This window comes from Trachurus trachurus (genome assembly GCF_905171665.1).
Source record: "Trachurus trachurus genome assembly, chromosome: 11".
NCBI lineage: Eukaryota > Metazoa > Chordata > Actinopteri > Carangiformes > Carangidae > Trachurus > Trachurus trachurus.
In genome coordinates this window covers 4,073,862-4,091,890 of record NC_139904.1, presented here as the reverse complement: position 1 = coordinate 4,091,890, position 18,029 = coordinate 4,073,862, and the positions used below count along the sequence as shown (strand labels likewise).

The following is an 18,029-nucleotide window of genomic DNA, read 5'->3' as shown; positions in this document are numbered from 1 at the left end:
ACTGCACAACAGAAAATAGCAGTAAAAATGTCTGTAGTTGTTTTTCTTCTTTTCTGCTTTCCTTTAGCCTAGAAATCTAGACGCACCCTAGTTGTTGGGCGGGCTTAACGCAATGACGACATACTTGCGACGGTGAAAAACATGACAAGATGGCTTTGGCAAAGGCATCAACTTTGAAGGAATTAAACTTGTCATTTTCTTTAAAAGTTGAGCAAGAAACTGCACTGAAGTCATTCATTTAGAAGAGGGATGTATTTGGTGTTTTGCCGACGGGATATGGGAAAAGTTTAATCTACCGACGTCATCCTGCTCTTTGCTCTGATTGGTCGTAGCGCTACCCTATTGGTGCAGAGGCAGTTTGAAAGACATCCTTCATCCCGCCCCCTGGATTGAGCCGAGGTCTACCGGTCGTTGCCAGATTAGACATGTTAATGATATAGTCTGGCTTGTCAGGCTAGCTTTCCTCCTTATTTGCGCTCAAAACTCACTGGTAGCAAAACCCCCTCTTTTCTATTTTCTCAGGTTTAAAGGAGACATATTCTGCCCCTTTTCCACAAATTAAAATAGTTCCCAGGTGTCTTAAAGACGCGTCTGTGACATGCTTTGATCGAAATCCCCCAAGGATCAAACATCACAGCTCTTTTCATCTGATCCAAACATCCCTGTTCAGAACGGCTGGTTTCAGTGCCTGTCCCTTTAAATGCAAATGAGCCACTGCTGCAAATTCGAAAGCTAGTTACATCACTGGAAGACAACTGAGGGAACAGCTCGTAAAACCACATGGATTTCAATCTAGGGAGCCTGAAAATTACTGATTTATTTGTTAATTCTCGCAATTTTGGGGCTGGAAGACAAGACAAACACCCAGATACATGTTAAAAAAGTAATATTTCCATAATATGTCCCCTTTAAAAGCCCCCAAAACAAGAGATCTATCTATCTAAGTTGAAAGAGATAAAACACAGACAGAGCACAATTACACTGCAAAAACTCAAAATCTTACCAAGAATATTTGTCTTATTTCTAGGCAAAACAAATCTCATTATACTTAAAATAAGACTCATCACATTAAAAAGTAGCTTGTTTTTAGACACTTTTTTTTTTACTTTTTTCAAGCAAATTTTCACTTGAAATAAGTAGAAAAATCTGATAATGGAGCAAGTTTTTCTTTCTTTGTTACAAACACAAAAAACTTGCTTTTACTGGCAGATCTTTCTACTTATTTCAAGTGAAAAATTGTTTGAAACAAATTAAAATAATCTCAAAATAAGTTCATTTTTAGGTGATGAGTTTCATTTTAAGAGAAAAGAGATACGTTTTGACTAGAAATGAGACATTTTGACAAGAAATACGACAAATATTCTTGGAAAGATTTTGAGTTTTTGCAGTGTAAAATTAAATTAGATTTTACTCACAGTTTATTAACTGGTTCCGATCGGTGAATCAGACTAAGCCCCTATAGTCAGAGCTCATGCAGGTGAGAGAAACAGAGCGACAGGTGAGAGTCAGCTGTTTTGTTTTTTTTTCTTTACCGGCCTCAAACGCACCACCTGCAAAATAACAGATAAGAAACATTTTAGGAGCTCGTTTATCTTTATTTTAATGTCAAACCTTTAAAGCTTCAGCTTTTATTCTGCCTCTGATGTTATGAGTTAAATTCTCTCCTCAGTTTTACTTTTTTATTTTTGGTTATTCTTTTTTACCTGTAACATCAGAGGCAGAATAAAAGAGGATCTGTGAAGCTTTAAAGATCTGATGTCACAAGTAAAAAATAACAGAAAATAAAAGATAGTTGTGAAGAGGAAGAAACTCATAACATCAGAGGCAGAAACTACAGAGGTTTAGCTTTAAAAATCTTTAAAGACCTGACGTGAAAATAAAGATAAAAGCTTTTAAAATGTCTTTTATCTTCTGTAAAGTTTGCATGTGGTGCGTTTGCAGCCGGTAGAAAAAAAACTAAAACAGATAGGCTAATAATGTTGTTTTTGTGGTTTCACAGGAGTCACAGTTTAAAAGCAACAGGAAGTCAAAGTTATTTCTACCATCCTGTCAAAATAAGAGCGCGGTTCTGTTCTGTCGTTGAACGTGTCTGGACCTGAGACGTAGAAGCTGAAAGGTCAAAGGTCAAACAGTTAAAACGTCGGTTTAATTTACTGCTGAAGGGTCAGAAATGTTGAATGTTTTAATTTCCGTGGTCAAGCTGTGGAGACGGACGTCGGTCGTATTTTATTTCAGATCGCTTAGAAGCAGGAAAACAAACATTTATCCCATAGCCTATTTAAAAACCACAGAGTTTTTCTAGTCAGATTTTAACCCTTCGTTGAACAAAACAGACTGATGATCTGCACATGGAGCAGAATCACACTGTTGATGAATGTGTGTGTGTTGTTGTTATTTAAAGTTCAGACAAACACAGAGAAATGTCCGACTCGGCTCCGACATGTGACCCGTGTTTGAAGCAGCTCGTTAACTGTTAATTAACTTACACTGAGGCTAAAATTAAATCTCTGTCAGTCGGTTTAGTTTTAGAGTTTTAGTTTTTAGTTTGTTCAGTGACTCAGAGCTCCGTCTGTTTCCTCCTTCACATTCTTCTCCTTCTGCTTCTCCTCCTCCTTCCTCCTTCCTTCACATCGGAGCTGTTTTGTGTAATGATTCACCCTGACGACTGACTGCGGCTGGAAAAAAGTTTCTGGAGAAGATGCTCGTAAAAAACTTTTCTTTTCGCTTGTTGCTGTGACGACGGGAACCCCACGTTCTTCCAGCTTGAACCCTCCCCTCTCTCTCTCTCCCTCTCTCTCTCTCTCTGAGTTGTTGAGTTGCTGCTTTCTCAGAAACACAAACCATGTGTGCAGGGCGGAGTGCCACTTAGAGTCGGAGCGGAGTGTGTGTGTGAGTCGGAGCAGGAAGCAGCGGATCAGTGGGAGAGTGAGCATCGCCCAGACAGGCTGCTCCCTCTCGCTCTCTGTCTCTCTGTGTCTCTGTGTCTCTGTGTGGGTGTATCAGTATCAGAGTGAAGTCGGAGCAGCGGCTTCAGTCGGAGCAGAGCTCAGCTCAGTCAGGTAGCGAGACGACGGAGGGAAGAGGACGAGGAGGAAAAGGAAGAGGAAGAGGAAGAAGAAGAGGACGGACTGAGCTGCAGACGGACAGCGAGAGGAGGAGGAGGAGGAGGAGGAGGAGGAGGAGGAGGAGGAGCAGGGAGGATGAAGTTATGACGTCGTTCACTCACAGAGCTTCAGTTTACATCTGGTTTTAACCCTTGGAGACTTTTTATTCTTATTTTCCGTCAGTGAATAGCCTGTTCTCATTGGTCCAGGTCGTAGTGTAGTTGTCTCACTGGTCAGATGAGATCGTGAACTGATGAAGCCTGAAGAGTCTTGGATGGATGGATGGATGAGAGGTGAAACGTCTTGAAAAGTCCAGTTGCGTTCCATTCAATTTAAAATTTCCTGGAGATATTATATTTTTCCGTGGTCATGTTGAAGCTGAAGAAGAAGTTCCGCTCTAAGAAGCGCCTGGACAGCGCGTCCAGCAGCACGGCCGGCTCCATCAGCGACCTGGAGGACCGGGTCATCATGCTGTGTGAGGACGTCCCGCGGGAGGAGAACTACCCCCCCCAGCAGCAGCAGCAGCAGCGGCAGCAGCAGCAGCAGCAGCAGCAGCGGCGGATGGTAGCGATGGGAGGAGGGGCAGCAGCTGCACACGGTGGCGGCCAGGAGCATCAGCATCAGGAGGGGGCGGGGCCAGAGAGGCGGCAGCAGCAGCAGCAGCAGCAGCGGCAGCAGCAGCAGCAGCAGCAGCAGCAGCAGCAGCAGCAGCAGCAGCAGCAGCAGCAGCGGCGGATGGTAGCGATGGGAGGGGCAGCAGCTGCACACAGTGGCCAGCAGCAGCAGCATCATCAACAGCATGAGGGGGCGGGGCCAGAGAGGCGGCCGCAGCAGCAGCAGCAGCAGCAACAAGTCGTCCACCTGAGCAGAGACAGACTGTCCTACAGACAGGCCTGCTACCGGGACGCCGAGCCGGGGCTCAGACACACCTACGTCCACACGGTGGAGCGAGTGTACGATGCCTTCACTGTCTTCTGTGTTTCTGCAGCTTGTTGCTACTTGTTGCATCGGAGCAGCAAAGTGAAGCTGCTCGTGTCTTTTCTTGTTGCTCTGATCGTCTTTGTCTTCGTCTTCCTGCCTCCAGCTGCAGCTGAGAGAGAGAGAGAGAGAGAGAGCTGCCACGTGTCAGAGAGATTAATGAGCTGCTCCTCACACTGCAAAAACTCTCAATCTTACCAAGAATATTTGTCATATTTCTTGTCAAAATGTCTCAATTTTAGTCAAAACGAATCTCTTTCCACTTAAAATAAGACTCATCACCTACAAATTAACTTGTTTTTAGATCATTTTCACTTGTTTCAAACTAATTTTCAATTGAAATAAGTAGAAAAATCTGTCAGTGAAAGAAAGTTTTTTGTGCTTGTAATAAGAAAGAAAAACTTGCTCCACTGTCAGATTATTCTACACTGCAAAAACTCCAAATCTTACCAAGAATATTTGTCTTATTTCCAGTCAAAACAAATCTCATTCTACTTAAAATAAGACTAAAAGTAGCTTGTTTTTAGACACTTTTTACTTCTTTCAAGCAGATTTTCACTTACAATAATCTGATAGTGGAGCAAGTTTTTCTTTCTTATTACAAGCACACAAAAAAACTTGCTTTCACTGGCAGATTTTTCTACTTATTTCGAGTGAAAATTTGTTTGAAACAAGTGAAAATGATCTAAAAACAAGTTATTTTTTTGTGATAAGTCTTATTTTAAGTGGAAAGAGTTTAGTTTTGACTAGAAATTTGACATTTTGATAAGAAATACGACAAATATTCTTGGAAAGATGTTGAGTTTTTGCATTGTACTTATTTAAAGTGGAAAATTTGCTTGAAAAAAGTGTCTAAAAACAAGCTACTTTTCTTATTTTAAGTATAATTAGATTTATTTTGACTAGAAATAAGACAAATATTCTTGTTACTTGTGTCTTCAGGCCGACGCTGATCGACATGAGTCAGGTGTACCGACAGACCAACCAGGAGAACCTGGAGCAGGCCTTCAGCACGGCCGACCGCGAGCTGGGCGTCACCCGGCTGCTCGACCCCGAGGGTGATTCATCATGACATCACACACACACACAGGTGAGACAGTTCTGATTGGTCAGAGTTAACACACCTCTCTATCTCTCTCTCTCTGTGTCTCCAGATGTGGACGTTCCTCATCCAGATGAGAAGTCCATCATCACCTACGTGTCCTCGCTGTACGACGTCATGCCCCGAGTCCCCGACGTCCAGGACGGGGTTAAAGCCAACGTGAGTGTCCATCATCATCATCATCATCATCATCATTAAACCTCCTCCTCATTAAAGGGATACACCAACATTTTTTTCCGTGTCTTGCCTCACTCCCGAGTCCATGACCAGCAGATAGACACCATCCTTTCCACTGCAGTAACAAGCGTAACAAGGGAGATAGAGCCGTATCGCCCGTAATTAGCTTAGCTCAAACACTGGAAGTGTATGGGTAGTGTTAGCCTGCCTCCTATCTGAGCTGAAAACAGCAGTCAGAAGCTGGTTTCATTTTAGCTCTAAACTCTGTAAATATATCACTTTATCAACATTTCAAACATCTTTAGGTGACCAGCTGTTTACAATTTTGTTCGGACGAATTCGGCGCTACTCAAGCTAGCCGTTGTGACCAACGCACTTCCGGTTACTTTCACAAAATAAAACACCTGTTGCCCTTTACATACAGAAAACCATGACGATAGAATTAGTGCTTTTACTTTGAAACAGGAAGCTAACCTACCCTCGATGTAGCTAGCTTGAACCAAAATAAACCGTCTTTGCTTGAACCCTCCGTTTTGACCGATCTTGTCCCGTTAGCGGCATTTGACCGCTCAAGATGCCTTAACGGAGAGTTTTGTCAGCTCTGAGACGAAGATCGGCCCGCCGGTTTCCGTTTAGAGTTGCTGAAGAGTTTCTCTGAGGACTTTAGGTGGAGGCAGGCTAACACTACCCATACACTTCCAGTGTTTGAGCTAAGCTAATTAGCAACTTTAGGTGGAGGCAGGCTATCACTACCTATACACTTCCAGTGTTTGAGCTAAGCTAATTAGCAACTTTAGGTGGAGGCAGGCTAACACTACCTACCTATACACTTCCAGCGTTTGAGCTAGGCTAATTATGGGCGATACGGCTCTATCTCCCTTGTTACTGCACGCACAGTCGAAAGGATGGTGTCTATCTGCTGGTCAAGGACTTGGGAGTGAGGCAAGACACGTAAAAAAAATATATTGGCGTATCCCTTTCCCATCACAGAAAAGACAAGACGATAGTTCAACATCTGCAGAAACAGTTCAGAGCCGTGAGGAGAAACATCTTCATCATCATCATCATCTTCATCCCAGGTTTATAATACAGAAGCTGTAGTTTTTAGCCTGGAGATCAGTGCAGTTAATTTAAACAATAAATAAAGTAAAACATGAATGAAAATAAAAGAAACTACAGATAAAAATGGTGAATGGATAAAGGAGGATAAACATGATCATTATAAAAGGTGCTTTTGTGAGACTAATCAAGTAAAAAATCAAATCAAAGTTGATTTATTTTGCACTTTTCAGCATCTAAAATGAAGATTTAAAGTGTTTTATGTATGAAATAAAGATTAAAACTTAAGAACGCAGCAGGAATAAGACAAACATGGAGACACTGAGACATTAAACAATAACAAAATCCAGAGACTGAAGAGAGATGATGAGGTGAAACATCTAGAAACACTCGTCCTCCATGTTTCATCCTCTGACCTTCCTCCTCTGCTCTTCATCCTCTGCTCTTCATCCTCTGCTCTTCCTCCTCTGCTCTTCTCTGCTCCTCTTCCTCAGGAGCTGGAGCTGCGCTGGCAGGAATACTACGAGCTGGTGACGGTTCTGCTGCAGTGGATCAGACACCACATCCTGGTGTTCGAGGAGAAGAAGTTCCCCACCAGCTACGAGGAGATCGAGGTGAGTGAACAGAAGAACGAAGAGGATGACGATGATGAAAATTATGATGATGATAAAGGACTAATCCGCCTGTCCTCCGTCCTCCTGCAGGTTCTCTGGCGCCAGTTCCTGAAGTTCAAGGAGACAGAACTTCCTGCAAAGGAGGCCGACAAGAACCGCTCCAAACACATCTTCAAGTGTTTCGAGGTGAATCTGATGGAGATGGTTGTGTGTCTGTTTGAGCCTTCAGGGCCACCGTAGTCTGGAGTTTGAGCCTTCAGGGCCACCGTAGTCTGGAGTTTGAGCCCTCAGGGCCGCCGTAGTCTGGAGTTTGAGCCTTCAGGGCCGCCGTAGTCTGGAGTTTGAGCCCTCAGGGCCGCCGTAGTCTGGAGTTTGAGCCTTCAGGGCCACCGTAGTCTGGAGTTTGAGCCCTCAGGGCCACCGTAGTCTGGAGTTTGAGCCCTCAGGGCCACCGTAGTCTGGAGTTTGAGCCCTCAGGGCCACCGTAGTCTGGAGTTTGAGCCTTCAGGGCCACCGTAGTCTGGAGTTTGAGCCTTCAGGGCCGCCGTAGTCTGGAGTTTGAGCCCTCAGGGCCACCGTAGTCTGGAGTTTGAGCCCTCAGGGCCGCCGTAGTCTGGAGTTTGAGCCCTCAGGGCCACCGTAGTCTGGAGTTTGAGCCTTCAGGGCCACCGTAGTCTGGAGTTTGAGCCCTCAGGGCCGCCGTAGTCTGGAGTTTGAGCCCTCAGGGCCACCGTAGTCTGACAGTCTGACCTCAGATCAGATGTTTGGATGTGATGCGCTCCAGACTGAAGATCAGCTTTTATCAAGATTTAAGATTCTAGATGTTTATTGTCACATAGAAAGACGTTAAAAACCATGTAATGAAACTCTTACTCGCTTTGCCTCCTTCACTTTACAAAATGATAAGTTAGAATAGGAGAAGAAATAAATCAAAGAGTAATCAGGGTGTCCGCGGGGTCTTAAAAAGTCTAAAAAAGTTTTGAAAATCAAAATTTTAGGCCTTAAAAAGTCTTAGTATTGTGTTCAAGTCTTAAATGATTGAGAGAATTGACAGATCTTAATTTTCTGACCTCAAATGCTCAATAAAATGCTCTAGCGACACTTTATTGAGCTTTATTCAATGTATTTTCAACTACAAGCGAGCCCAATGCACAACTTATATACTGCAGCTGATTTACTTTTCATGTAATTTTGTGACTCATGATGATACAGGTCTTAGATTTCATCCATAATGGTCTTAAAAAGTCTTAAATTCGTTAAAGTATTGTGTTCAAGTCTTAAATAATTTCAGTGGTCTTAATTGTCTTACCTCAAATCCTCAATAAAATGCTCCAGTGACACTTCATTGAGCTTTATTGAGTGTATTTTCAAACTACAAAAGTAATTTTGTGACTCTGCATTTCTTTTGTACGTTTCATGATGATATACACTGCAAAAACTCAAAATCTTTCCAAGAATTTTTGTCTTATTTCTTGTCAAATTGTCTAATTTCTAGTCAACATTTATTAAAATAAGACTCATCACCTAAAAATTAACTTGTTTCTAGATAATTTTCACTTGTTTCAAACACATTTTCATTTGAAATAAGTAGAAAAATCTGCCAGTGAAAGTAAGTTTTTTGTGGAAAAGGAGGAAAAACTTGCTCCACTATCAGATTTTTCTGCTTATTTCAAGTGAAAATCTGCTTGAAAGAAGGAAAAAGTGTCAAAAACAAGCTACTTTTTAATGTGATGAGTCTTATTTTAAGTATAATTAGATTTGTTTTGACTAGAAATTACATTTTGACTAGAAATAAGACAAATATTCTTGGTAAGATATTTGATATTTTGCAGTATGGGTCTTAAATTTTATCCATAATGGTCTTTAAAAGTCTTAAAAAGTCTTAGATGTGAGTTGAAACCTGCAGAAACGACTGTGCATTAACCTCCTCTCTGCTCCCGTCTGGTCGTCAGGGCGCCGTGCAGGCCGGACACGTCAAGGTGCCGCCCGGTTACCATCCCTTCGACGTGGAGAAGGAGTGGGGTCGTCTGCACGTGGCGATCCTGGAGAGAGAGCGCCTCCTCCGGACCGAGTTCGAGAGGTAAAAACCACTAGAGCTGCTGCACTCGCTTTTTCTTCTTAATATGTGTTTTAATACAAAGTGGAACAAGTGAGAGGAAGTGAAGCAGCAGCAGGTGACTCATCATCCTCCTCCTCCTCCTCCTCCTCCTCCTCTTCTGCGGTGGTGGTGGCGACGGAGCTGAGTGAGTCTGAGGGTTTTCGTTGGGGCAGGAAGTCAAGAGATCGAATGAGGGCAAACACATGACGGCTGCTGTGCCATCGCCGCGGAAACACAGCCTCACAATAATCTGGTCATTTGATTAGTGGAGTTGTTTTTTCATCATCACATGTTCTCGTCGGGGCGGTGTCGTCTTTCTCTCTCCGCTCGGCAGCAGCAGCAGCAGCAGCAGCAGCAGCAGCAGCAGCAGCAGCAGCAGCAGCAGCAGCTCACTGAGCCCACAGCCAGTTGTTCCTAAAATCTAAAGTGAAGTGAAGTGTGTGTTCAGCAGCGTCCATCATGGCGTTCATGCACCAGGGATATGGCGCCATGTTTGTGTTGCAGCGGCGGAGCCAGTGAGTGATTAACTTTTTAATTTCAGGTCCAAGATGGAGACGAAGGAGAAAGAAGCTGCAGGAGGATTTGATCTCATCTCATTTGATCTGATTTGATTTGATTTGATTGACAGGTGCTTGACCTTGTTGAAGCTGAGTTTTGACCTTTGACCTTTGACCCCCCCTCTCCCTCCTCTTGTCCTCCAGGCTGGAGCGGCTGCAGAGAGTCGTCTCCAAGGTCCAGATGGAGTCGGGTGTGTGTGAGGAGCAGCTCAACCAGGTGGAGACGCTGCTGCAGACGGTGAGACACAAAAACATGTTATTATTCTGTTATTATTAGTTTATTTAGGGGACAGTGTGCAGTGCAGTGACATTAATCGTTTACATGGTTGCACCAGATTTAGCTCACAGCTCATTTCCATCTGCAGTCGCAACATGTAACATATAACAAATACACAGGAAACACAGACCACAAACTACTATACAAGAGTGATACACAAATAGACCGTAGACAACACATAGACAATACAAAAACAACAGTTTCCACATCTAAAAAGACCAGGTCAAGTGCAACACACCTGAGAATCCTATATGGTCAATGGAAAGAAGAGCTTCGTCTTACAAGATACAAAATACGATGAAACATTTTGAAATTCCACAATTCATATTCCATAAGGCTTTAAGATAATTCCATAAATTGAGTGCGTTAAGAAGAACTAAAATACATATTTTTAAGTGACTAACTGAGTAACAAGTGCTTTGCTTTTAAACATGCTGGCAACTTTGGTTCTCCAGTAGCCATTGTTTTAGATTATGAGAGAAATTTAAATAGTTTGTTCAGCTTTTCAGGGTTTCAGGCAGCTTGTTTCATTCTTTGACGGCTGTCCATGAAAAGGCAGATTGTCTAACCATGTCTCTGTCTGTTCTCTGCAGGACGTGAGGATGATGAGTGCAGGGAAACCGGCCCAGCACACGGCGGAGATGGAGGCCGACCTGGAGAAAGCCGAGGGGATGATCCGCTTCCTCTTCAACGACGTCCAGCTGCTGAAGGACGGACGCCACCTGCAGGCCGAGCAGATGTACCGCAGGTCAGACACTACAAACTGAGACGACAGATTATTCTTCAATCTTTCAGAATATTCATCCTGTAGTGGTGTCATAGGGTGTAGAAAAAGATACGAAGAGTTAATTTGCAAAAGCACATAAACACAATTTTTTTTTAAATGAGCTGACGCTTGTTAATTATTCTTTGCATAGTGTTGTTTTCAATAAATCTTTATTTTTTTTAGATACGTCTGTTTTGTTACGTCTCATCTCCTTGGTCAAAGCCACTCAACTTTGGTTTGACTGATATCACCTGGTGTAAATAATGATTAAAACATTTTTTGAAATAAAAAAAACAAATTATCTGCTTTTGCAAATGAACTCTTCATATATATACGAGAAAAAGAAAGGAAGGGGGAAAAAAACGGAAAAATACATTTCACACAGAAAATTATTATAATCTTCTCTTTTCTATATAACTGTTCTTTGAGGTTTTATGAATTAGGGGAAAAACGAATAAGGGCTCTAACTATGATACAAAATATACTATTAACATTATTTATTTATTCATTATTACTATATTATGTATGTTATGCCCCACTCGCCTGGCATGAAAACAGGTCTGACATTTCAATTTGTATTGTTTCCTGCAGTAACAAACTTTCTTCTTCCATATGGATATGATGATCAAATGTCTTGGTCTTAGCTTGAGTTAAATGTGTAAATGGTAAATTTACGCATTATTTATTACATTTACGGCTGATTTTCTAATAATCACGATCACTCAAGGTGACAGAGCGACCATCATGATGTAAATGAACTCTATAGACACGTAGATCTCCTACTGGACCGTGGGTTTTAAAGCTGGATCACTCAGCCTCTTTGGGAGCTATGGATACAGTGGAGAGTTTGTTTAAAAGGCTGAAAAGTCTCGTTTTTGATTTAAAAAAAGAATTATGTCTCTACCCTTCAGCGTTCTGGAGAAATCCCTGATTAAGTAAAACATAACCTCCACCGACTTTAAGTTCAAGTTCAACACTGCAAAAACTCTAAATCTTACCAAGAATATTTGTCTTATTTCTAGTCAAAACAAATCTAATTTTACTTAAAATAAGACTCATCACATAAAAAGTAGTTTGTTTTTAGACACTTTTTACTTCTTTCAAGCAGATTTTCACTTAAAATAATCTGATAGTGGAGCAAGTTTTTCTTTCTTATTACAAGCACAAAAAACTTACTTTCACTGGCAGATTTTTCTACTTATTTTAAGTATAAATTAAGGACAAATATTCTTGGAAAGATTTTGAGTTTTTGCAGTGAAGTTTAACTTTATTATCCTCAATATGTGGCCATTGCACGTGTCCGATAGAGGGTTAACCTCCTGAACTCAAACATAAAGTTTTATTCTTTTGATTAAAACTTTATTATTTGACTGAACATGAACTCAGCTCTGACTCTTCATCCTGGTTCTGGTTGTGGTTGTGCAGGGTGTACCGGCTCCACGAGCGCCTGGTGAACCTGCGCAGCGAGTACAACCTGCGTCTGAAGTCTGGCGTGACCACGGCTCAGATCCCCATGACCCAGATCCACATGTCCCAGGTCCACACCACCTCCTCGTCCTCGGCGGCCGCGGCCCAGGTGCTGCAGCAGGCGTCCGGCGGCGGCCGCGTCCGGCCCGAGCTGGACGAGGTGACGCTGCGCTACGTGCAGGACCTGCTGGGCTGGGTGGAGGAGAACCAGCGCCGCGTGGACGACGGCGCCTGGGGATCGGACCTGCCCGCCGTGGAGTCGCAGCTGGGCAGCCACCGAGGCCTGCACCAGTCGGTGGAGGAGTTCCGCTCCAAGATCGAGAGGGCCAAGTCCGACGAGGTACCGGGGATTTCTTTCTTTTTTTTTTGTAATATACTGTATTTTATTGATTTCACAAAAACAAACAACGAACCTTAGAGCACAGACACAGCCAAACTGCAAAACAAAAATACACTAATTCACATACATGAATTGCACATCGATCATACAACATACAAAATTTGACATGCATGGGGACTCTACTGAGAAAAGGAGAAGAGAGCGGAAATGAAAGTATTCTATGACTTATTGAAGAAGGCAAAATATGGCCGCCCTTTCTGCAGCAGGTCAACACTGCAAAAACTCAAAATCTTTCCAAGAATATTTGTCTTATTTCTTGTCAAAATGTCTCATTTCTAGTCAAAACTAAACTCTTTCCACTTCAAATAAGACTCATCACCTAAAAATGAACTTGTTTTTAGATCATTTTCATTTGTTTCAAAGAAATTTTCACTTGAAATAAGTAGAAAAATCTGCCAGTGAAAGCAAGTTTTTTGTGCTTGTAATTTCTGGATAGATTTTAAACCTTTTGAACAACTGGAAGCTCTGAGCACCAGATCATATTCAAAATAAAATCTGTAGTGTTTGAAGCTCTGATGTGAGAAAGAGAAACAGTTTTGATCCAGTTTGAATGTTCACAGCTTTGACCTTTGACCCTCTGACCTTTGACCTCTGCTCCCGCTCAGTCTCAGGTGTCCCCGGTCAGTAAAGCCGCGTACAGAGACTACCTGGGCAAACTGGAGCTTCAGTACGGGAAACTGCTGGTGAGTGAGACTCACATCATGGGATGTCACCATGGTAGTAATAATAATAATAATAATAATAATAATAATCAGCGAAGATAATGTACAAAGCAGTAAATGATCTACTGGCAAAAAATATCTGGGGAATGTTGAGAGAAAGAGAAGGAGGCTGTAAGAACAACAATGAAAGCATGTGCATATATTTAAAAAGTTATTTCTAAATACGTGTATGGAAGATGAGGGGTAAAAATGAATAGCTAAACATATGGGATATTATAAGTATAAGATATGGATATTTATGTAGTATATATGTTTTATATATTTTTATGGTTTATTGATATGGATTTTTATGTAACTATATATTAATATGGATATTTCTGTAGTATATTATTGATATTTATGTTGTATATGTATGTTAATATGGATATTTATGTAGTATTTGTATATATGTAGAAACCATGATGAGTAGAAAGGGAATAAAAGAAAAGTGCGTAATTCTTTCTTCTCCTTTTCAAACGTGTGCGTGTTATGATTTGATGAAACTTAGATTTTTATTTTTTTCATTTAGGACACGTTCGTTCCAAAATAAAATTAATTCATTCATTCATTCATTCATTCATTCATTCATTCATTCATTCGTTCATTCGATCTGTTTCCCGCCCCCAGAACAACTCGAAGGCCCGGCTCCGCTACCTGGACCAGCTGCACGCCTTCGTCACCGCGGCGACCAAGGAGCTGATGTGGCTGAACGACAAGGAGGAGGAGGAGGTGAACTACGACTGGAGCGACAAGAACTCCAACATGACCTCCAAGAAGGACAACTACTCGGTACTACATACACTGGGTTTTTTTTTTTACCCATAATGCTCAGCGGTGGTGGTGATGATGACGATGACTGACTGTGTTGTTGTTGCTATGGCGACCAGGGTCTGATGCGGGAGCTGGAGCTGCGGGAGAAGAAGGTGAACACGGTGCAGACGACCGGAGACAAGCTGCTGAGGGACGGACACCCGGCCAGGACCACCATCGAGGTCCGAGTCCCAGCTCAGGTCACATGACCACGATTCTGTTTAATAGATGCATTATACTCACCCCTCCTCTTCCTCCTCCTCCTCCTCCTCCTCCTCCTCCTCCTCCTCCTCCTCCTCCTCCTCCTCCCCCCCTCTCCCCCCTCAGGCCTTCACTGCTGCTCTACAGACCCAGTGGAGTTGGATCCTTCAGCTCTGCTGCTGCATCGAGACTCACCTGAAAGAAAACACCGCCTACTTCCAGGTGAGCTCACCACCACTCAGGGCCGGTTCTAGAAAATGATGACTAGGGGTGCATCTCAGATCAGAGGGGGTGCACATGCCTGGCATGTTATACAACACTAAATTATGCATTGTCCCATCATTTCAAGCGGAATGATACTAGCAAAACAAGGATGTTTAAAGTGTCTTTCAAATGCTTTATTGCAGCAATATTGTAGCAGAACAACGAAAATGCTACATTTAGTCTTGGCTACCTCACCCATCAGATGATCTAGCAACAGATATTTCTTATCTTGGAAATAAAACATAGAAATTCTAACTAATTTTATCCATACAGTTCAAAACCACCACTAAATATAACAGTTTTTTTAAGTGGAATGATACCAGTCAAACATTTAAAGTGCATTTTTGCAGCAATATTCCTGCAGAACAAAGAAAATGCCGGATATTTCTGTAAACGCACTTGAAGTGGTTCCTCCATACCTAGGTGGTCGGGTCGGCCGGGCACCTGCTCATGGGGTGAAGGGAGGGGGGACGGCGGCGGCAGCGGCTCGGGCAGGAGTGAGCAGCCCGACGAAGCTGCAGCAGCAGCTTCATGAATTTCAAGTTGAGATCGAGTCTCTGTCTCATCATGACCACCGTTGTCCGACCTGCTGGCGTGGTTCTGCTTGAACCACTTCCGAATATCCATTGTTTACGTTATGTTAACGGTGCTGCAGAGAGCAGCGTTTTGCTGGTGCAGGTAACTGCGCGCTGGACGCAGATGAGTGACGTGCATTGACGCGCGCGCACTTTTTTCCCCCTCTTTTCAACGGAGCATGCAAACACATAAACTGAGGGTGCAATGCATGCTTATGCACCCTCGTAGAACCGGGCCTGCCACCACTCGCTAAGATCGTTAAAGGGACAGTTCAACATTTTGTCAAATTCGCCTATAGAGTCTATCCAGGGCTGAAGTTCATCACGGCGCCGGTTCCCGTAAAGAAAGTGAATGTGGTTTCTGCATTGTGTTCTGGATGAAGTCAGAAAATCAGCTCTGAGACTAAAAACCCAGTTTCTGAGATAATCTTCATATGAACTCCTTTTCTACCGTATCTGAAGCTTAATGCGATGTCCAGAAGTAAAAAGCTAACGTTAAGCTTTAATGGACTACACTTGTTGCTAAAAGAAAATTAATAAAAGTAAATAAAATTTTAAAAAAAAGATCAATTTACCTTTCTTCACCTGCTGCTTCTCTTTTCCTCTCCTTCGTCCAGTTCTTCTCGGACGTGAAGGAGACCGAGGAGAAGATCCAGAAGATGCAGGACGTGATGAAGAGGAAGTACACGTGTGACCGCTCCATCACCGTCACTCGGCTGGAGGATCTGCTGCAGGACGCCGCCGTACGTTCACACACACACACACACACTATCAGGAACCGACACACACAGTGACATCAGTCTGCTGCTTAACGACGTCATGATGAACTGTTTATATGATGAGGATGTTGTTGTTGTTGTTCAGGATGAGAAGGAGGCGCTGACGGAGTTAAAAACTCACCTGGAGGGTTTGAAGCGCCGAGCGAAGACGGTGGTGCAGCTGAAGCCTCGGAACCCGGCGGCGCCCATCAAGGGCAAACAGCCGGTCCAGGCCGTGTGCGACTTCAAACAGATGGAGGTCAGAGCTCACATCCATCCGTTTAAAGGAATAGTTCACCAGAAATTCTGCCATTAGTGACTCCCCCTCAAGCTGATGAATACTTACGGAGTTGTTTTTTTATTCTTCAAAGTGCATCTGGAGACCCGGGAGGCCGGTTCCTATAGTCCAACCAAAACTTTATATGAGAGTCAATAGGGCCCGACACAAAAACGTCCATAAAACTACACAAAAACCATTTAATATTCCTCCACGCTGCTCGTCCACTGCAATCCAAGTGTCCTGAAGGGAGATAGTCCAGAGTTTACTGGAAACTACCTCATTGAGGACATTTTTACAGCCTAAACAGCCCTGTAATGGATTTGAATACAGGACTGTTAGGCTGTAAAAATGTCTTATCGTGGACTATCTCCCTTCAGGACACTTGGATTGCAGTGGACGAGCAGTGTGGAGGAATATTAAATGGTTTTTGTGTAGTTTTATGGACGTCTTTGTGTCGGGCCCTATTACTGTCATATAAAGTTTTGGTTGGACTATGAACCGGCCTCCTGGGTCTCCAGATGCACTTTGAGGAATAAAAAACTACTCCGGAGTATTCATCAGCATGAGGCGGAGGCACTAATGACTGAATTTCATTTTTTGGTGAACTATTCCTTTAACTATGGTTGTTATAACGTCTCTGTGTTGTGTTGGCGTGTTGCGTTCGCTGACCGTCCGTGTGTCCGTCCCTCAGATCACCGTCCACCGAGGAGACGAGTGCGCTCTGCTCAACAACTCGCAGCCGCACAAGTGGCGAGTCCTGAACGACAAAGGCAGCGAGGCGTCGGTCCCGTCCATCTGCTTCCTGGTCCCGCCCACCAACAAGGACGCCGTCAACAGCGTCGCCGGGTGAGTTCAGGGGTCAGGCGATGCTCATCACGCTCTGCCCTGATTGGTTGGATTCAGATCAGATCAGCTCATCGTCTTGGTCTCCGTCCTCAGGTTGGACGGGAACCTGCAGCGGCTGCAGAACATGTGGCAGACGATGTCGGTGGACATGAGGAGTCTGTTGTCATGGCAATACCTGATGAGAGACATCCACATCATCAAGTCCTGGAACATCACCATGGTAACGGGGCCGGCATAACAAAGCAAACACAGGAACAGAACAGGAAGTGGTTAGAGGCGATGAAGAGAGGGAAGTTAATGAGAGAAGCAGCTGCCAATCAATCAATCAATCAATCAGATCAGATCAATTAAACCTTTATTGATCTCCTATCAGTGAAACTCAACTGTTACTGCAGCAGACATGAAGTAGAAGAAGAAAACTGCAGTATGATGTAGAAAAATAACAAATTAACCATAAATAAAAACGTGTGTAGATTATATAATACATAAAGTATCAATATCAATACACACAAACTGATCACAACCAATCAGATCAATATTTATTATAATATTCAACATGTGAAACTCACCTGAGACAAAAATCAGTTGTGAGTTTTTAAAAATGCTGTGGTGTAATCACACAATCTAGTTGTTTTATTTTGCAGTAACACTTTACAATAAGGTACAGAAAATTAGAGTAGTTACTCATCTTGATGACTTTACTTTAAGGTACACAAAAAGGGTAACTAATGATTAAGTAACAGTTAGTTCCTCAGTTACTACTCTAATGTTGTTTACCTCAGTTCCTGACCAACTACTCATTAGTTTAGTTTAATTTATTAGTTTATTAATGGACATGTGCAATGACATTAATCATTTGCAGAAAATGAAGAGATGGTTGCACCAGATTTAGCTCACAGCTAATTTCCATCTGCAGTCCCAACAGCATATAACATATAAAAAATACACAGAAAACACAGACCACAAACTGGGTGATACATAGAATGACACAAAAA

The 18,029-nt window shown here is 42.9% G+C and overlaps 1 protein-coding gene across 1 annotated transcript in view; it reads left to right on the top strand.

The window, feature by feature from the left end:
- Window positions 1-18,029, top strand: part of pleca (plectin a) — a 131,017-nt gene that overhangs the window by 91,211 nt on the left and 21,777 nt on the right. Inside the window, exons 7-22 of the mRNA XM_083982186.1 lie at window positions 5,025-5,140; window positions 5,237-5,343; window positions 6,915-7,034; window positions 7,125-7,220; window positions 8,987-9,114; window positions 9,834-9,927; window positions 10,560-10,714; window positions 12,158-12,539; window positions 13,205-13,282; window positions 13,928-14,089; window positions 14,188-14,292; window positions 14,438-14,533; window positions 15,768-15,893; window positions 16,015-16,167; window positions 16,880-17,034; window positions 17,128-17,254. Of these exons, the coding sequence (XP_083838312.1) occupies window positions 5,025-5,140; window positions 5,237-5,343; window positions 6,915-7,034; window positions 7,125-7,220; window positions 8,987-9,114; window positions 9,834-9,927; window positions 10,560-10,714; window positions 12,158-12,539; window positions 13,205-13,282; window positions 13,928-14,089; window positions 14,188-14,292; window positions 14,438-14,533; window positions 15,768-15,893; window positions 16,015-16,167; window positions 16,880-17,034; window positions 17,128-17,254 (2,200 nt within the window). The remainder of the gene's footprint in view (window positions 1-5,024; window positions 5,141-5,236; window positions 5,344-6,914; window positions 7,035-7,124; window positions 7,221-8,986; window positions 9,115-9,833; window positions 9,928-10,559; window positions 10,715-12,157; window positions 12,540-13,204; window positions 13,283-13,927; window positions 14,090-14,187; window positions 14,293-14,437; window positions 14,534-15,767; window positions 15,894-16,014; window positions 16,168-16,879; window positions 17,035-17,127; window positions 17,255-18,029) is intronic.